General features: G+C 43.3%; 1 protein-coding gene and 1 long non-coding RNA gene across 3 annotated transcripts in view; one reads left to right on the top strand and one right to left on the bottom strand.

Annotated features, from left to right (window-relative positions):
- Positions 1-16,145, bottom strand: part of LOC130292058 (uncharacterized) — a 61,615-nt gene that overhangs the window by 14,655 nt on the left and 30,815 nt on the right. The gene's annotated exons all lie outside the window — the stretch shown is intronic.
- The window catches only part of PLP1 (proteolipid protein 1), a 78,569-nt gene that overhangs the window by 13,927 nt on the left and 48,497 nt on the right, over positions 1-16,145 (top strand). For both annotated transcript variants that reach the window (XM_056541507.1, XM_056541508.1), the window contains exon 2: positions 15,239-15,425. In XM_056541507.1, the coding sequence (XP_056397482.1) occupies positions 15,239-15,425 (187 nt within the window). The remainder of the gene's footprint in view (positions 1-15,238; positions 15,426-16,145) is intronic.

Consider the following 16,145-nt stretch of genomic DNA (forward strand, 5'->3'; position numbering starts at 1 on the left):
GGTGCAGGACAGGACCAGAGGGGGCACCCTGCTGGACTTAATATTAACCAACTAACCTGACAGAGTAACTAATGTGCAGGTAGGAGGACACCTAGGAAATGATGACCACAATATAATACATTATAACTGGAGAAAAAAGCATTGGCTACTAAAACAGTAAGGCAGTGAAGGAACATCTAAAGAGGTATTTTAGATCGACTGGCTCTAGAAACTTAAACAGATTTGTAAATTACTTCTATTAAAATATCTTAATCCTTCCAATAGTTATCAGCTGCTGAAGTTGAGTTGTTCTTTTCTGTCTGACAACAGTGCTCTCTGCTGACACCTCTGCTTGTCTCAGGAACTGTCCTGATTCGCTCCTACTCTGGACAGCTCCTGAGACAGGTGTCATCAGAGTGCAGTTAGTCTGAAAAAAAAAAAAAAAAGAGGTGTGCTCCTGGTGGAATATTATTATTACGGTAGGGTAATGTGTGCAGGGTTAACTGCACCTTACAGTGTGTGGTTGTGCTGAGGGCACAACACCTTGAATTGCATGCAGACTCGCTTGAAGTCCATAGGTTCGGATAGGTGGCTGCCTCGGCGTCCTTCACCGTGACCTTCAGGGGTCGGTGCGGTAAAAGTGGAAAATAAAATTAAAAGTTGGACGTTTTTCGTATGGCGCCTGCCCCAAAAAAACTGTATGCAAAGTTTTTTTTTGTCAACAAATGGCGTTTATTGGAATAAAAAGTGCAACACAGTTGTTTCGAACCCGGGACAGGTTCCTTCTCAGACAGTAGGTATTACAGGCGCAAAGCGCGCAAACTTAAATATATACATAGGCATCCAAATGCTGCTGGGTCACTATAAAATATGTTAAAGTTGATTATACAAAAATATACAAATTACAAGTTATATATTGTATAAAATTAATTGCTTTAAACTCTTTAGAAAGGGAATAAATTTTGGGACACCTTTGTTACTTTATTGTTTTGAATCACTGGAGGTCTCCGCATGGAAACCCACGCTGCTGTGCTGTAGAAAATCCGTTGCGGTATTAGTTTTGGTTTCTTTGGTTTGTGTAAAAATAGTTATATTTCAGTAGGTGTAGGAAATGTTAATAGTAATGCAGTTCGGGGCACATATGGTCTTTTCTTTTGCAGCGCTGGAGACCTCCACAGGGAAGCCCACGTTACGGTGTTACAAGGATGCGCTCTGCATTAGTAAATTCATAAGAAGGGTGTACATTGCAGACACTTGCAGCACGGTCCATGCTGCAGTAATATAGAGAAGCGCTTTGTATTAGAAGGGTGTACATTTAATCCAAACTGTAGTATTAAGAAACTTGCAGAACCATTGAAGAGCATTGCAGCGTGGTCCATGCTGCAGTGATATAAGGAAGTGCTTTATATTAGAAGGGTATAAATGTGTTCCAAACTGTAGTATTGAAGAACTTGGATGTGGGATCCACGATGTGTTAAACTTGCGAGTGCACATCTTAGTGAAATGTTGAGTGCATATCTGTCGGGCGCATTCTGCAGTGCTGGAGACCTTGCTATAGGCGACCACGCTTCACTGGAATAGGCACAGCGTTGGAACATTTTGTAACAAAAGTATACAGTAACACGATTCAGGTTACTGAAGCAATATAGAAAAAAATATTTATGTATGTGTGTGTGTGTGTATGTATATATATATATATATATATATATATATATATATATATATACATACATACATACATATCATATATGTGAATAAAAAGGTCTTTTTGTTATATAGAAATAAGCAAGCAAGCTTATACTTTGAGGCTGTGACACAAAAGACAAATTACCAAACTTCTTTGGACTAAACTTCTTTGGAAAAAAAACACATACATAAAAATTTTTTTCCTATATTGCTTCAGTAACCTGACTCTTGTTACTGTATACTTTTGTTACAAAATGTTCCAACGCTGTGCCCACCTCAAGTGAAGCATGGTCTCCTGCAGCAGGATCTCCAACACAGCAGAATGTGCCCGTCTTGGACCACGCTGCAATGCTCTACAATGGTTCGGCAAGTTTCTTAAAGGGGTTATCCACCATAAGGTGATTTTAGTACGTACCTGGCAGACAGTAATGGACATGCTTAAGAAGGATCTGCGCTTGTCTTGGGGCTAAATGATTATGTTGTGAGATTACTATAACACTGTGGCTATCTTTGTGAACTGGTATTTCCTGTTTGACTTTTCTTTTTTTGACTATAAATCCCACAATTCTATTTTCCTCCTACCCACACATCAGCCACCCCACCCATTGAAACATAAATGAGCTGCATGCATTCAAAAAGACCTATGGTTTTCAATTAGGGTGCCTACAGCTGTTGCATTAGTTGCAGATTGATCTCTCTCCCACCAAGCGATCCCTCCAACCATTGAAGCAGACAGGCTCCCTGTCATCAGCTGACTAGTGGGTCAGGTCTCGGCCGCATTGCAACCTGGGAAAAATCTGAGACAACAGTCAATTTGCTGTTAAAAATAAATATTGGGGTGAAAATCACAGAAGAATTGTGAGAGAACCGTCACACACAGGTACAGACACTATATTATGAACTACGCTAACTTTACATAGTCATAAAAATAATAATTCCTGGAATACCCCTTTAATACTACAGTTTGGATTAAATGTACACCCTTCTAATACAAAGCGCTTCTCTATATTACTGCAGCATGGACCGTGCTGCAAGTGTCTGCAATGTACACCCCTCTTATGAATTTACTAATGCAGAGCGCATCCCTGTAACACCGTAACATGGGCTTCCCTGTGGAGGTCTCCAGTGCTGCAAAAGAGAAGACCATATGGGCCCCGAAGTGCATTACTGTTAACAATTCCCACACCTACTGAAATATAACTATTTTTACACGAACCAAAGAAACCAAAACTAAAACCGCAATGGATTTTCTACAGCACAGCAGCGTGGGTTTCCATGCGGAGACGTCCAGCGATGCAAAGCAATAAAATAACAAAGGTGTCCCAAAATGTATTCCCTTTCTAAAGAGTTTAAAGCAATCAATTTTATGCCATATATAACTTGTAATTTGGATAATCAATTTTAACATTTTATTGTTACCCGGTAGCATTTTGATGTCTGTGTATATTTAAGTTGGCGCGCTTTGCGCCTGTAATTCCTACTGTCTGTGAAAGAACCCGGCCTGTGTTGCACTTTTTATTCCAATAAACGGCAATTGTTCAGAAAAAAAACTTGGCATACTGTTTTTTGGGGCAGGCGCCATACGAAAACATAAAACTTTTCATTTTATTTTCCACATCAGAGTGCAGTTAGACAGAAAAGAACAACTCAACTTCAGCAGCTGATAAGTTCTATTTAAAAAATATTAATCCTTCCAGTAGTCATTTACAAATCTGTTTAACTTTCTGGAGCCAGTTGATATATAAAACATTTTTTTTTCCTGGAATACCCATTTAAAGGGGTATTCCAGGAAAAAACTTATATTTTATATATATATATATATTATATATATATATATATATATCTCAACTGGCTCCAGAAAGTTAAACAGATTTGAATTACTTCTATTAAAAAATCTTAATCCTACCAGTGCTTATCAGCTACTGAAGTTAAGTTGTTCTTTCCTGTCAAACTGCTCTCTGATGACACCTGTCTCGGGAGCTGTCCAGAGTAGGAGCGAATCCCCATGGCAAGCCTCTTATGCTCTGGACAGTTCCTGAGACACACAGAGATGTCAGCAGAGAGCACTGTGGTCAGGCAGAAAAAAACAACTCAACTTCAGCAGCTGACAACTATTGGAAGGTAATTTACAAATCTGTTTAACTTTCTGGAGCCAGTTGATCTAAAAAAAAAAAAATAATAATAATTCTGGAATACCCCTTTAAGTGCTATAAGGGAAAAAATGTAATTAAAAAAATATATAAAAGCAGCAAAAGTGGAGGAAACAGAAAGCCTCTTTGCTAAAAAAAAAAAGAGTAAAACATATCCCAACATGTTCTTTAACCATAAATAGTAAAAAGGTTATAATTAAAGCTTTGGCCCTTCAAAATGTAACAAGGGAGCAATTTTAGACTATATTTACAGAGGAAAACGAAATACAAGGTAAAATACAGTGGGAAAAGGTAAACTCTCCAGTACATGCCACCTGTACATGGTCGCAAGGATACCTAATTTATATAGGTTTTATTTTATTTTACTACTTAAAAAAAAATGATAACTGCATGTACCAAAATTAGTATGTTTAAAATTGTCATCTTCTGACCCCTATAACTTTTAAATTTTTCCGCATATGGGGCTGTATTTTTTTGCACCGTGATCTGAAGTTTTTATCGGTACCATTTTTGTTTTGATGGGACCTTTTGATCACTTTTTATTAGTTTTTTTACGGTATACAAAATGACCAAAAGTACGCAATTTTGGACTTTGGAATTCTTTTTACATATATGCCATTGACCGTGCAGTTTAATTAATGTTATATTTTTATGGTTCGGATATTTCCACATGGCGATACCACATATGTTTATTTTTATTATGTTCACATATTTTTATTTGGAATTTAGTAAAAGGGGGGTGATTTAAACTTTTAGTATTTAAGGGGTTAAAGGAGATATGCAGTAAAAAATAAAAAAATAGAAAAATCTTCTTTCCTGTGCCCGGGCTGCAAAAAGAAAAAAAAATTACTTTAACTCCCCTTCGTATACTCTCCCGTTGCGGAGATATCTGGGCCCGTTCCTCCGCATCTGCAGGTCTTCTGGCTTCTTAGGTCATGTAAAGAGCTGGCCAGAGCTCCTTACATGACTGCTGTGGTCGGCGATACGCTGACGGCTCTGTGACGCCAGAAGACCTGCAGCTGCGGAGGAACGGGACCCGATATCTCCACAACCGGGAAACGGGTGAGTTAAAGTTGTTGTTTTTTTTTTTGTTTTTGTTTTTTGCAGCCTTGGCACAGGAAAATAAGTTTTTTTTTTTGTTTTTTTTTACTGTATATCTCCTTTAATTCACATAAACTTCTCCATATGGGACTATTACATGCAACCTTCTGATTGCATATACAGTTCATTGATCAGTGTTCATTGATCAGTTTTATTGGCGCTCTGCTGCTCCAGCCTGCTGAGCAGGCATGGAGCAGCAGATCCCCGATCGGAGAAAGAGGAGTCAGGTAGGGACCCTCCCCCGTCCTCTCAGCTGTTAGGGACACCGCAATTTCCCTGAGCTGCCGGAACACGGCAATTTAGACACGGCAAACAACTTTGATCCCCGCGTCTAAGGAGTTTATACCAGGCATCATCACGATCGGTAAGGTCCAGCATTAGATATGGGTTCTGGTGGCTGAGCGCTACTGTGACCACCCTGGTATGACGCGGAGTCAGCCCGTGACCCGTGATGTGTCATAGAAGGAGAGCAAGACCAGGTCATACAGATACGCCCTTTGTCCCCAAGGTGTTAAAAGGAACCAAAAAGTGACCACCTGGAAATTATAGGCATGTTAGTTTAACCTCCTTTGTATGTAAATGTTGGAGTATCTCAATTAAAATAAATGTATTACTTCATGGGGGAGATTTATTAAAACCTGTGCATTGGAAAAGTTGCCCAGTTGCCCATAGCAACCAATCAGATTGCTTCTTCCATTTTTATCAAGGCCTCTGCAAAATATAAATCAAACTAACCTGATCAGCTTAAAGGGGTACTCCGGTGCTTAGACATCTTATCCCCTATCCAAAGGATAGGGGATAAGATGCCTGATCGTGGGAGTCCCGCTGCTGGGGACCCCCAGTGATCTTGCACGCGGCACCCCGTTTGTAATCAGTTCCTGGAGCGTGTTCGCTCCGGGTCTGATTACCGGCGACCACAGGGCCGACGGCGTGGGATGTCATGCCTCCGCTCCCGTGTGATGTCACGCTCTGCCTCTCAATGCAAGCCTACGGGAGGGGGCGTGATAGCTGTCACGCCCCCTCCCATAGACTTGCATTGAGGGGCGGAGCATGAGGTCACACGGGGGCGGAGGCGTGACGTCACATGCCGCCGGCCCCGTGATCGACAGTGATCAGACCCGTAGCGAACACGCTTCGGGGACTGATTACAAACGGGGTGACGCGTAAAAGATCAAGGGGCTCCCCAGCGGCGGGCATCTTATCCCCTATCCTTTGGATAGGGGATAAGATGTCTAAGCACCAGAGAACCCCTTTAAGTAACTTAACTGGCCTGAGGAGGAGAGGTTAAAACTGGTCCAGAACAAATATAGATTTTTCCAAAGCATTTTGGTTGGTATATAAAATAAGAATGATTGGGCTGGGGAAAAAATGTTAGTAAGTGGGTAAGTAAGTGGCTCAGGGATAGGAACAGAGGATGATTAATAGCACATATCCTGATTGGGTCAATGTTCCTTGTGAGGTACTACAGGGGTCAGTGCAGTGAAGTACTGTGCAGTGAAGCTCTGAGACATGCCTCCGGCTCACACATCAGAATGATTGACAAGCCAGGAGCCTGCACAGAGCCCTGTTTGTCCTGCCCACACTTTCTGTATTTGGTCTCTGCACACACAGGCAATAGCTGAAGGGACAGCATTTTTTCACTCAAAAATCTAAAAAAAAATGTAAACAATGTATGTTACAAATATACATTTAATAGTATTATCTGCATAATATGAAAAGTTTATGTTAATGACAGGTACACTTTAATGACCTTGTAGAGGGGCTGTATAGTACACTAGCAATTTTTGCAGATAATACTAAACCGTGTAAAGAGGTTCACACAGTAGAGGAAAGTGCACCATTACAAATTTATCTGGATAGGTTGGAGGTTTGGGCTGAGAATTGGCAGATGAGGTTGAGGGTACGTTCACACTACGGAATTGCCGCGGAATTTCCGGGCAGAATCCCGCGGGCGCAATTCCGCGGTGTGAACAGGTTTCCGCGAGACCCGGCGGAAATTTAATTTGAAATGACATTTCCGCCGCTGAAAGTGTTCAGCGCAAAGAAAGAACATGTTCATTCTTTGTGCGGAATCTGCGAGCGGACCATAGCCATCAATGGTGACGGCTCAGTTCCCCGTGGCCCTTGCGCCGAAATATTCGGCCAGGCGGAATCTCCGCTCGCTGAATTCAGCGAGCGGAGATTCCGCAGTGTGAACGAGCCCTAAAGAGTACCTGTCACCAAATAAAATTTTAACCTCTTAAGGACGCAGCCCTTTTTCACCTTAAAGGAGAACTCCAGGCCATAAAAATTGTCCCCCATAGTGCCGGCAGTAAAAAATAAAGATGTACATACCTTGCAGTCCGACTCAGCCGGCGATAGGCTGAGCGGCAGTATGACGTTTTCGGCCCCGGCCGCAGGTGCCGGTGTAGTGAAGAATTTTGTGTCCTGAAGCGTTTTCACACTGCCGCTCAGCCTATGGCCGGCCGAGTCGGGCTGCGCTGCGGCTGGTAATTGGCTGATTCATCCGACCACCGGCAACCAGGAAGTGGATTGCGGCAGAGACCGGAGCCGGTTACCGGAGGCCCCGGGGGAGCGGAGGAAGGTATGTACATCTTTATTTTTTTACTACCGGCACTATGGGGGACAATTTTTATGGTCTGGAGTTCTCCTTTAAGGACTGAGCCCTTTTTTGCTATTCTGACCACCGTCACTTTACGCATTAATAACACATTAAAACGCTTTTACCGAATATTCTGATTCTGAGTTTTTTCGTGACGTATTCTACTTTATTTTGGTGGTAAATTTTCGGCGTTACTTGCATCCTTTTTTGGTGAAAAATCCCAAAATTTCATGAAATTTTGAAGACTTTGCATTTTTCTAACTTTGAAGCGCTCTACTTGTAAGGAAAATGGATATTCCAAATAAATTTTATTTTTCTTCACAAATACAATATGTCCACTTTATGTTGGCATAATAAAATGGACATATTTTTACTTTTTGAAAAAATTAGAGGGCTTCAAAGTAGAGCAGCAATTTTCAAAAATGTCATGAAAATTGCTAAATCTGAAGGGACAGATGTTATAGAACTACAACTCCCAGCATACCTGGGCAGTCTAGGCATGCTGAGAGTTGTAGTTTGGCAACATCTGGAGGGCTACCGTTTGGGCACCACTGTAACAGTGGTCTCCAAACTGTGACCCTCCAGATGTTGCTAAACTACAACTCCCAGCATGCTGGGAGTTGCAGTTCGGCCTTCCTAGTGGTTGCCACAGTAAAGATCTCTTTACTTTCACTTTCATTACCCCCCCCCCCCCCACCAGTCACTTGAGCCTGGATCTCCGCAGTCTCCACGATGATCTTCGGTCCCCACGCCATCTTCAGGTGAGGTACCTGTCTCCAGGGGTGGGCAGAATGGGGGGGTTTCCATGCCAACCCCCTGTCCTGCGCTGCCATTGGTCAGAACTCAGTTCTGACTAATGGCAAGGGATAGGAGGAGATCGCAGCACTGCAACCTTGCTCCTATCCTGCAGGATAATAGGGGGTGTCAGTGACAACTCCGATCATCCCTATTTTCCGGGTGATCGGGTCACCAGAGACCCGATCAGCCCAGAATAGCAGAAAATCTAATGTCTGAATTGACATGCGATTTTCTGCGATCACTGATATGGGGGGTCTCAGGACCCCCCTCGGCGATGTGCCGGGATGCCTGCTGAATGATTCCAGCAGGCATCCCGGTCCGGTCCCCAACCGGCTAGTGGCGGGGACCGGAATTCCCACGGGCGTATGCATATGCCCTACGTCCTTAAGGACTCGGGATGCAGGGCGTATGCATACGCCCCACGTCCTGAACAGGTTAATAAAGTGTTCCTTGTGTAATTAGCAGACACTTTGCAATTCACTTGCTTTTAAACTTATCAACATAAATATGTTTAAAATGAAATAGAAAAAGGACCAATTGGTGGTTCTGTTCTGTCACAATTAATACAGTGAGTTTGGTCTCCTCCCGGCCTCGAGATTTATGAAGACATGTCAAAGGAAAAGTTGCTGAGTTGCCCATAGCAACCAATCAGATTGCATCTTTTATTTTGCAGAGGCCTTTTCAAAAATGAAAGAAGCAATCTGCTTGGCTGCTATGGGTAACTCAGCAACTTTTCCTTTTGGACAGGTTTTGATAAATTCCCCCAATAGAGTTTCTAAAGATGGGCAGCCAGAGTATTAACCCCTTAACGACAATGGACGTAAATGTACGTCATGGTAACATGGTACTTAGCGCACCATGATGTACATTTACGCGCCGACATGATCGCGAGCACCGGAGCGGTGCTCGCGTCATGCCCGGCTGGTCCTGGCTGCTTTCAGCAGCCAGAGACCCGCCGGTAATGGCGGACATCCACGATGCGAGATCACGGCATATGCGGCAGTGCGGTACTTTGCATGGATGATCGGATCGCCCGCATCGATCCGATTATCCAGCATGGTGGCCGGAGGTCCCCTCACCTGGCTCTGGCCATCTCCCGGGGTCTTCTGCTCTGGTCTGAGATCGAGCAGACCAGAGCAGAAGATGACCGATAATACTGAGCAGTGCTGTGTCCTATACATAGCACTGCACAGTATTAGCAATCAACTGATTGCAATGAATAGTCCCCTATGGGGACATAAAAAGTGTAAAAAAAAAAGTAAAACAAAAAAGTTAAAAAAATTTGAAAAATCCCCTCCCCCAATAGAAAAGTAAAACGTCCGTTCTTCCAATTTTACCCCCAAAAATGCGTAAAAAAAATAATTAATACACATATTTGGTATTGCCGCGTGCGTAAAAGTCTGAACTATTAAAATATATTGTTAATTATCCTGTATGGGGAACAGCGTAAACGTAAAAAAAATAAAAAAAAGTCCAAAATTGCTGCTTGTCACATTTTATTCCCCAAAAAATGTATACAAAATTAATAAAAAGGAAAACCTAGGCAAAAGTGATGCTAATAAAATCTACAGATCATGGCGCAAAAAATTAGCCTTCATATGTCTGAATTGACCGGCGATTTGCGGCGATCACCAACATGTCTCAGGGCCCCCCCCCTAGGCATTGCCACGGGATGCCTGCTGATACATATCAACAGTCATCCCGACCCGATCACCGCTCGTCCCAGCGGCGGTGAACGGAAATGTACAGGTACGCCCTCCATCCTTAAGTACCGGTACGCCCTCCGTTTATGAACGTCCATATGCGCGTCCCCATATATAATGCGCGTTCACGAGGTGAGCGTGCATCATACCCGGTGGGTCACGGTTGCTATAAGCAACTGGGACCCACGCTAATGTCAAACATCGCCGATCAAGCTGATGTCCGGCAATAACTCTTTAGACGTGGCGATCAAAGTTGAACGCCGCGTCTAAAAGTGAAAGTAAAAGTATCCCGGCTACTTAGTTGGGCTGATCGGGAGCATCGCAATGAAACCCGAGCAGCTAGGACACAGAAGGAGGTCCCCTCACCTGTCTTCTGTGCGTCCGATCATCGATTGATTGCTCCAAGCCTGAAATCCAGGCTTGAGCAATCAACCGCCAATAACACTGATCCCTGCCATTGAATGCAATGGCAGTGATCAGTGTATTTAATCAATGTACTGCATGTTATTGCCCCCCTATGGAGGCTATAACATTGCAAAAAAAGTAAAAAAATTTTTTAAAAAAGCTAATAAAGATCATTTAACCCCTTCCCTAATAAAAGTTTGAATCACCCCCTTTTCCCATAAAAAAAACATCTGTGTAAATAAAAATAAACATATGTGTTATCGCTGTGTGCATAAATGTCCCAACTATAAAAACATATAATTAATTAAACCTCACGGTGAATGGCGTACGTGCAAAAAAATTTAAATAGCGTATTTTTGGACACTTTTTATACCATAAAAAAAGTTAATAAAAAGCGATCAAAAAGTCTGATCAAAACAAAAATGGTACCACTAAAATCTTTAGATCACGGCGCAAAAAATTTGCCCTCATACCGCCCCGTACGTGGAAAAATAAAAAAGTTATAGGGGTCAGAAAGACAATTGTAAACTTATAAATTTTCCTGCATGTAGTTATGATTTTTTTCAGAAGTACGACAAAATCAAACCTATATAAGTAGGGTATCATTTTAACCGTATGGACCTAAAGAATAAAGATAAGGCGTCACTTGTACCGAAAAATGTACTGCGTAGAAACGGAAGCCCCCAAAATATACAAAATGGCATTTTTTTCTTCCATTTTGTCACACAATGATTTTTTTTGTCTGTTTCACTGTAGATTTTTGGGTAAAATGACTAATGTTATCACAAAGTAGAATTGGTGGCGCAAAAAATAAGCCATCATATCGATTTTTAGGTGCAAAATTGAAAGGGTTATGATTTTTAAAAGGTAAGGAAGAAAAAACGAAAGTGCAAAAACAGAAAAACGTTCTGTCCTTAAGGCGTTAATTAACCCCTTCAGGACGGAGCCCATTTTGGCCTTAAGGACCGGAGCGTTTTTTGCACATCTGACCACTGTCACTTTAAACATTAATAACTCTGGAATGCTTTTAGTTATCATTCTGATTCCGAGATTGTTTTTTCGTGATATATTCTACTTTAACATAGTGGTAAATTTTTGTCGATACTTGCATCCTTTCTTGGTGAAAAATCCGTAAATTTGATGAAAAATTTTAAAATTTAGCATTTTTCTAACTTTGAAGCTTTCTGCTTGTAAGGAAAATGGATATTACGAATACATTTTTTTTGGTTCACATATACAATATGTCTACTTTATATTTGCATCATAAAATTGATGAGTTTTTACTTTTGGAAGACACCAGAGGGTTTCAACGGTCAGCAGCAATTTTCCGATTTTTCACAAAATTTTCAAACTCAGTATTTTTCAGGGACCAGTTCAGGTTTGAAGTGGATTTGAAGGGTCTTCATATTAGAAATACCCCATAAATGACCCCATTATAAAAACTACACCCCCCAAAGTATTCAAAATGACATTCAGTCAGCGTTTTAACCCTTTAGGTGTTTCACACGAATAGCAGCAAAGTGAAGGAGAAAATTCACAATCTTCATTTTTTACACTCACATGTTCTTGTAGACCCAATTTTTGAATTTTTACAAGGGGTAAAAGGACAACATTTTTTACTTGTATTTGTAGCCCAATTTCTCTTGAGTAAGCACATACCTCATATGTCTATGTAAAGTGTTCGGCGGGCGCAGTAGAGGGCTCAGAAGGGAAGGAGCGACAAGGGGATTTTGGAGAGTACGTTTTTCTGAAATGGTTTTTGGGGGGCATGTTACCTTTAGGAAGCCCTTATGGTGCCAGAACAGCAAAAAAAAAAACACATGGCATACCATTTTGGAAACTAGACCCCTCGGGGAATGTAACATGGGATAAAGTGAACCTTAATACCCCACAGGTGTTTCACGACTTTTGCAAATGTAAAAAAAAAAAATAAATTTTTACCTAAAATGCTTGTTTTCCCCAAAAAAAATTATTTTTAAAAAGGGTAATAGCAGAAAATACCCCTAAAAATTTGAAGCCCAATTTCTCCCGATTCAGAAAACACCCCATATGGGGGTGAAAAGTGCTCTGCTGGCGCACTACAGGTCTCAGAAGAGAAGGAGTCACATTTGGCTTTTTGAACGCAAATTTTGCTCTGGGGGCATGCCGCATCTAGGAAGCCCCTATGGTGCCAGGATAGCAAAAAAAAAAACACATGGCATACCATTTTGGAAACTAGACCCCTCGGGGAACGTAACAAGGGGTTAAGTGAACCTTTATACCCCACAGGTGTTTCACGACTTTTGCATATGTAAAAATTTTTATTTTTTTTTACCTAAAATGCTTGTTTTCCCAAAAATGTTACATTTTTAAAAAGGGTAAAAGCAGAAAATACCCCCCAAAATTTGTAACACAATTTCTCCCGAGTACGGCGATACCCCATATGTGACCCTAAACTGTTGCCTTGAAATACGACAGGGCTCCAAAGTGAGAGCGCCATGCGCATTTGAGGCCTAAATTAGGGATTGCATAGGGGTGGACATAGGGGTATTCTACGCCAGTGATTCCCAAACAGGGTGCCTCCAGCTGTTGCAAAACTCCCAGCATGCCTGGACAGTCAACGGCTGTCCGACAATACTGGGAGTTGTTTTGCAACAGCTGGAGGCTCCGTTCTGGAAACAGTGGTGTACCAGACGTTTTTCATTTTTATTGGGGAGGGGAGGGGGGCTGTATAGGGGTATGTGTATATGTAGTGTTTTTTACTTTTTATTTTATTTTTTGTGTTAGTGTAGTGTTTTTAGGGTACAGTCGCACAGGCGGGGGGTTCACAGTAGTTTCTCGCTGGCAATTTGAGCTGCAGCAGAAAGTTTGCGGCAGCTCAAATTTGCAGCCAGATACTTACTGTAATCCTCCGCCCATGTGAGTGTACCCTGTACGTTCACATTGGGGGGGGGGGGGACATCCAGCTGTTGCATAACTACAACTCCCAGCATGCCCGTTGGCTGTCGGTGACTGCTGAGAGTTGCAGTTTTGCAACAACTGTAGGCACACTGGTTATGTATCACTGAGTTTGTGACCTAACTCAGTGTTTCACAACCAGTGTGCCTCCAGCTGTTGCAAAACTACAACTCCCAGCATGTACGGTGCATGGTGTACGGTGACTGCTGAGAGTTGTAGTTTGCAACAGCTGGAGGCACACCGGTCGTGAAACACTGAGTTAGGTAAAAAAAAAACTCTGAGTTTCACAACCAGTGTGCCTTCAGCTGTTGCAAAACTACAACTCTCAGCAGTCACCGACAGCCAACGGGCATGCTGGGAGTTGTAGTTATGCAACCAGCAGATGCACCACTACAACTCCCAGCATGCACTTTAGCTGTTTGTGCAAGCTGGGAGTTGTAGTTATACAACAGCTGAAGGTACACTTTTCCATAGAAAGAATGTGCCTCCAGCTGTTGCAAAACCATAAGTCCCAGCATGCCCATAAGGGAATGCTGGGAGTTGTGGTGGTCTGCCTCCTGCTGTTGCATAACTAAGCTCCCAGCATGCCCTTTTTGCATGCTGGGAGCTGTTGCTAAGCAACAGCAGGAGGCTGTCACTCACCTCCAACGATCCTCGCCGCACAGGTCAGTCCCTCGTCGTCTCCGCCGCCGCAGCTGCTCCTGGGGCCCCGATCCCAACAGGGGCGCCGGGGATCGGGGTCCCCAGCACCGGGGGTTGTCTTCCCGCACCCGCTCACGTCCTCCGGAAGAGGGGCGGAGCGGGTGCGGGAGTGACACCCGCAGCAGGTGCCCTGATTGGTCGGCCGGTAATCCGGCCGACGAATCAGGGCGATCGTGAGGTGGCACCAGTGCCACCTCACCCCTGCAGGCTCTGGCTGTTCGGGGCCGTCAGAGACGGCCCCGAACAGCCAGTAATTCCGGGTCACCGGGTCACCGGAGACCCGATTGACCCGGAATCGCCGCAGATCGCTGGACTGAATTGTCCAGCGATCTGCGGCGATCGCCGACATGGGGGGGCATAATGACCCCCCTGGGCGATATGCCGGGATGCCTGCTGAACGATTTCAGCAGGCATCCGGCTCCGGTCCCCAACCGGCTAGCGGTGGGGGCCGGAATTCCCACGGGCGTATGGATACGCCCTCGGTCCTTAAGGACTCGGGATTCAGGGCGTATCCATACGCCCTATGTCCTGAAGAGGTTAACAGTATCCAATTATCAACTCACTCTTCAATCCTAGACCTCCAAACTTAGAGACATTGGTTGACATTTATCATTGTCTTTAGACAGATTTTTGTTTCTAGAAAAAGCGCAAAAAAGGCGCAAGAAGAGTTTATTTGCTCCTTTTGGTTTACATATTTCTGTTGATTTTGAGTTGCAATCCACTGATTTTGGTAATACACATGATATGGAAGGTTTTTATGAACTGGGCTTTTTTTATGAAAAGGCACAAAAAAGGCGCAAAGCCACTGAAAAGTCTCTAAAACGACACCACCCCAGACTTTTGGTGTAGGTGAAGAGAGACATTTCAGAAAATGTTTACCTGCACACAATTTATCAAATGCTCTGGTGCATCTACACATTACCAGCACACACAAAAAAGGTGTAGAAAAATGCTTCACTTACACCTACAATGATAAAATGCCGGCCATTAACCTTACCCCTTCCTTAGGAGGCTACCAGAAAAGTTTAAATAGTATGAAAAATTTTACTTACTTATGCCTTTATTAGCTGGTTATTGGCTCTGTTATGGAGCACATGCACAAAACAATGATAAGTGAACCTTTGTTTTAATGTGTATTTTTCCCATTAAAATGTTATTTAATGTCTTGATTGCAGGCTGGCACGATGGTTGCATTCGTTGTATGGTTGGAGTCCCAGTTGCCTCAGTCATTGCCACTGTGTTATGTTTTACCGGGGTTGCCTTGTTTTGTGGATGTGGTCATGAAGCTCTCAGTGGAACTGAAAAACTGATTGAGACCTACTTCTCCAAAAACTACCAGGAATATGAATATCTAATTCATGTGTGAGTATCCCAATATTTATAATATATGTACCTGCAACTCTTTGATTTTTAAGGATATACAGTGACCCCCCTACCTACGATGGCCCCGACATATGATCAAATCGACATACGATGGCCTCTCAGATGCCATCGCATGTCGATGTCAGCATCGACATACGAAGCTGTTTTATGTCGGGGCCATCGCATTAAGTGCTATCTGGCAGCGCAAAATGCTTAAGCTGCTGCCGGATAGCAGCTTAATGTTCCCCGTGTGGTGCGGTAAGTATTACTTACCCCTCCACGATGCTCCGGGGTGCCCTCCGGGTCCAGCGCTGGTCTTCCGGTGTCTTTATGGCCCTCTCCGATGACGTCAATACGCTGCTGTGCACGTCATCCAATAGGAATGGCGTACGCAGCGGCGTAATGACGTCGTTACGCAGGCCCAATGAGGCCTTGCGGAAGACAGCAGAGGACCGGAGAAGACAGCGAGCGGAGGACCGGAGAAGACAGCGGAGGACCGGAGAAGACAGCGGAGAGCCCAGCGGAGGCCCGGGTTCACCATCGTGAGCGGTGGGGACACCATCGTGAGCGGCAGGGACAGGTGAATACAGCTTCCTATACTTTACATTGCACGAATCCCTCAACATACGATGGATTCGACAAACGATGGCTCGTTTGGAACAAATTACCATCGTATGTTGAGGGACCACTGTATACTGATCTTTAACCACTTATTTGTAA

This window comes from Hyla sarda, chromosome 9 (genome assembly GCF_029499605.1).
Source record: "Hyla sarda isolate aHylSar1 chromosome 9, aHylSar1.hap1, whole genome shotgun sequence".
Lineage (NCBI taxonomy): Eukaryota > Metazoa > Chordata > Amphibia > Anura > Hylidae > Hyla > Hyla sarda.